The sequence below is a fragment of the Colobus angolensis genome, unplaced genomic scaffold (genome assembly GCF_000951035.1).
Source record: "Colobus angolensis palliatus isolate OR3802 unplaced genomic scaffold, Cang.pa_1.0 Scaffold3, whole genome shotgun sequence".
Classification (NCBI taxonomy): Eukaryota; Metazoa; Chordata; class Mammalia; order Primates; family Cercopithecidae; genus Colobus; species Colobus angolensis.
The window spans coordinates 21,045,845-21,050,308 of NW_012116265.1; the positions used below are offsets into that span (position 1 = coordinate 21,045,845).

The 4,464-nt window shown below is 41.1% G+C and overlaps 1 protein-coding gene across 1 annotated transcript in view; it reads right to left on the minus strand.

Annotated features, from left to right (window-relative positions):
* The window catches only part of RBM25 (RNA binding motif protein 25), an 84,472-nt gene that overhangs the window by 6,431 nt on the left and 73,577 nt on the right, over window positions 1-4,464 (minus strand). The window contains exon 17 of the mRNA XM_011949815.1: window positions 2,798-2,845. Coding sequence (XP_011805205.1) covers window positions 2,798-2,845 — 48 coding nt within the window. The remainder of the gene's footprint in view (window positions 1-2,797; window positions 2,846-4,464) is intronic.

The following is a 4,464-nucleotide window of genomic DNA, read 5'->3' on the forward strand; positions in this document are numbered from 1 at the left end:
AAAAAAAAAAAAAAAAAAAGAACTCTGTTTTAACACTAATCCACATCTAAGTCACACTTCAGAGAGATGTAGGCACAAAATGCAACCAAACTTCATTTAATTTACATAAAATGAAAAAGATACAATAGAAAGAAGTCAGACTTTTGTTAAGAGTAAAACAGTACTCAGGCTAAAAATTCAGTCTCCTCATTTATTCAAGAAATATTTACAAGGCCCCTGAGCTTCTTAGCAGAGCTGTCTGACAACACTAGCTCAACTGGTTTCCTCTCATTCTAATCAACAATGAGCCACAAAATCATAAACAGTGGTCTAAATACACTCCAAATATCAATATATTACAACAGATAAAAAAATCTAAAATTAACACTGACATGAAATCTTTACTATGATAGGAACTCTGCTGAGGCCAAACACTGGAACACTGTTTCACGTAAAAAATGTTTTCACTCAGGCCTAACTACGACACCCTCTATTCCAAGAAAAACAGGGCTGGAAGCTTCAGGAAAGTTCAGAATCCAGCCCTAAGGACTGAAATCTATTCACATTTCCCCTTTCCTCTGAGGCAATGAAGTTTTCACAAATGTTTTATTAGGTGTTCTAAACGACAGCTACATCAAGCTAGCTAGGCAGCAGAAAAGGAATGTTATCTGGCTTTAGACATCATAAAAATGCCTGGCCACAAAGCAGCTTTAACTCACAATCCTTCTTTTTGACTATAAACCCCACTATGTCCCCTCCCTGACATCTTTGGTGGCAGTTCCAAGTGCAAGTACTCCCAGTCATCTACCATTTCATATCATGTTTGATGATTCTTCCTTACTTACTCATCTTCCCATTGCTGCCTTCTCGCTCTGCCCTTTGGACTCTTGTTCTATTTTATACTACACACCAACAACTAAATTAGGGTTTTCCTCTTAACAGAAACCCTCCTCTATCTCCTAGAGCCCTGGCACTTCTCAGGCAGTCTCTCACTCTCAATGTCTTAGTCTCCACAGGAATGACTGCTGGGTCTTCACTGTTTCCTTCTTGGCAAAAAAAAAAATAACAACTCCATGGACGTTCATGAGCTCTCACCACCTTACCCATTGCAAAAGCAGCTATCTGGCAAGTATCTTGTCTCTCCCCCCACTTAAATGAGTGCTCTGGCAACTATTTCCAGTATTTCTCTCCAATCTGACTCCCAATACCCAGGAATTTCCCACAGTCATACCGTGCACCTTGCCATCGTCTGGACTGACCTATCACACAGACTTGAACTTTCTACACTCTGACCATAACCTCTCCTTTCAGTTGTTTTATTACAATTCACCTTCCACAACTTCACTGGAACCACTAGTCCCTAATTCATTCAAACCACCAGCTCCATTCAGGTATTATTTTCTTCTCTTCCTAACTTGGAGATCATAGTTCATTCAATCTCTTGCTCAACCTTTACCATCAATTATCTTCTCCTTTACTTGTCTCACAAAAATCAGTGTTAACTACATGTTACCACTGACTGTAATCCCAAATTAAATGCAACGAGGATTTGACGTTCACTGTCAGTACAACAGGTGTTTGGATACCTGTCCAAAAACCAGCATATATATACAACCTTGTGGCCAAAACGAAGGAAATAGTGTCCTTTACAGGGTCATGGATGGAACTGGAGGCCACCATCCTTAGCAAACTAACACAGGAACAGAAAACCAAATACAGCATGTTCTCACTTGTAAGTGGGAGCTAAATGATGAGAAAACATGAACAAAGAGAGGGGAACAACACACAAGGTGGCCTATTGTAGGGTGGAGGGTGGCAGGAGGGAGAGGATCAGGAAAAATAACTAATGAGTACTAGGCTTAATACCTGGGTGATGAAATAATCTGTTCAACAAACCCCCAGGCACAAGTTTATCTATATAACAAAACTGCACATGTATCCGACTTAATTTTTAACACACACACACAACTACATGTCTCAGTTTCTGTGGTAATCCCTGTGATGCTTAACCTAACTGCTATCAATGCCATCAGATGTTCTATCTCCTCTACCTCCATTATCGTTTCTACATATCTAATTCAAACAAGTACATCAAGGTTTCAGTATCTGTATACCTCTCTCCCCGCTACTACAGGTCATTTGTTCTACATTATGCTTATAGCACATTGTGCTGGGCATAGGGAAAACATGAATGGAACTGGTGGAAAAGAATAAAGCCCTATTTATTTATTTAGAGACGGGGTCTCACTCTGTAACCAGGCTGGAGTGCAGTGGCGCGATCTCGGCTCACTGCAACCTCTACCTCACAGGTACAAGTGATTCTCCTGCCTCAGCCTCCCTGAGTAGCTGGGAATACAGGCGCATGTCACCATGCACAGCTACTTTTTGTATTTTTCATAGAGACAGGGTTTCACCATGTTGGTCAGGATGGTCTCGATCTCTTGACCTTGTGATTCACCCGCCTCAGTATCCCAAAGTACTGCGATCACAGGCGTAAGCCACCACACCCGGCCACTCAAGTTTTAATTCAGGCCTAAAAAAGATTCTAGAACAAAGATAGGCAGGAAGTGAATCAAATTCAAAAGTGAGTTTATATAGATGTTAATTAAAATATTAATAATAGTGCATTTCTGGCCAGGTGTGGTGGCTCATGTCTGTAATCTCAACACTCTGGGAGGCTGAGGCAGGAGGATCACTTGAGCCTAGGAATTCAAGACTACCCTGGGCAACATAATAAGACCCCATCTATATTTTAAGACAAAAAAAAAATTTTTTTTTTTTAATTAAAAGAAACAAAAATAGTGAATTTCTAACTTACCATAGCAACATCATCTAAAATGCTCTGGGGTGAACTATGAGCCATAACCTAAAAGAGAAAAATAATTGTCACATTAAAAATAAATAAAAATTAACAATATAGTAAAGAAATTTTAAGGTATGAATCCTCAAATTCAGACAGGAATTTCTTGTGGCTAAGGAACCATTCTATAAATGTTTTAATTTTCAGAATATCATTCTTCAATGAAAGAGGCACCAAAATCTGGAATCTTAATCTCTATAGTGGTCTGTAGTCTAATTTTAAGTCAAATCTGACACAAGTTTTTTTTTTTTTTTTTGAGACGGAGTCCTGCTCTGTCACCCAGGTGCAGTGATGCTATCTCAGCTCACTGCAAGCTCCACCTTCTGGGTTCACGCCATTCTCCTGCCTCAGCCTCCCAAGTAGCTGGGACTACAAGCACCTGCCACCACGCTTGGATAATTTTTTGTATTTTTAGTAGAGATGGGGTTTCACCGTATTAGCCAAGATGTTAGCCAGGATGGTCTCAATCTCCTGACCTCGTGATCCGCCCACCTCAGCCTCCCAAAGTACTGGGATTACAGGCATGAGCCACTGTGCCTGGCCGGCCTTGACACAAGTTTTAATGCCACAATAATTACAAGTTAGAGAAGGCAGAGTAAATTTACTGTTCATATCAAAAGAGCACTGCTAGCAGAAAAATACCTTAGCTATACCTTTATAGAAATACGGTGTTTCTACTATGTTAACTGTTTTATTAAAGTTAAGACTATGTTTTCAGGAGACAATGGGAAGATATACCTTAGTGGTTAAGAGCATGGGTTTCAAAGGCTAGACTCAGTATACAACATAGCCAAGACACAACCTCTCCTTAAACCTCAATTTCTTCATGTATAAAATGGGTATGACATCCAGGACAGACACATTCTAACAGTGTTATTTAAAAGAAGTTTTTTTTTTTTTGAGACAGAGTTTCACTCTTATCGCACAGGCTGGAGTGCAATGGCGCGATCACAGCTCACTTCAACCTCCGCCTCCCGGGTTCAAGTGATTCTCCTGCCTCAGCCTTCAGAGTAGCTGGGATTACAGGCGCCCACCATCATGCCAACCCTATTTTTGACTTTTTAGTAAAGATGGGGTTTTACCATGTTGGCCGGGCTGGTCTCGAACTCGTGACCACAAGTGTTCTACCCTGTTGGCCTCCCAAAGTGCAGGAATTACAAGGCTTGGGCCATCACCTTGCTAACATTTTACAGAACTTTATCTTCGGCTGGCATGATGGCTCACGCCTTGTAATCCCTGCACTTTGGGAGGCCAACGCGGGCGGATCACTTGAGGTCAGGAGTTCGAGGCAGATCAATTGAGGTCAGGAGTTCGAGACCAGCCCAGCCAATGTGGTGAAACCCCGTCTCTACTAAAAATACAAAAAATTAGCCTGGTGTAAACCAAACACTGCATGTTCTCACTCATAAGTGGGAGCTGAACAATTAGAACACATGGACACAGGGAGGGGAACATCACACACCTGGGCCTGTCACAGGGTTGGGGGCTAAGGCAGGGAGAGCATTAGGAGAAATACCTAATGTAAATGATGGGTGTAGCAAACCACCATGTTATACCTATGTAACAAACCTGCACATTCTGCGTATGTACCCCAGAATTTAAAGTATAATCAAAAAAAAAAAAAA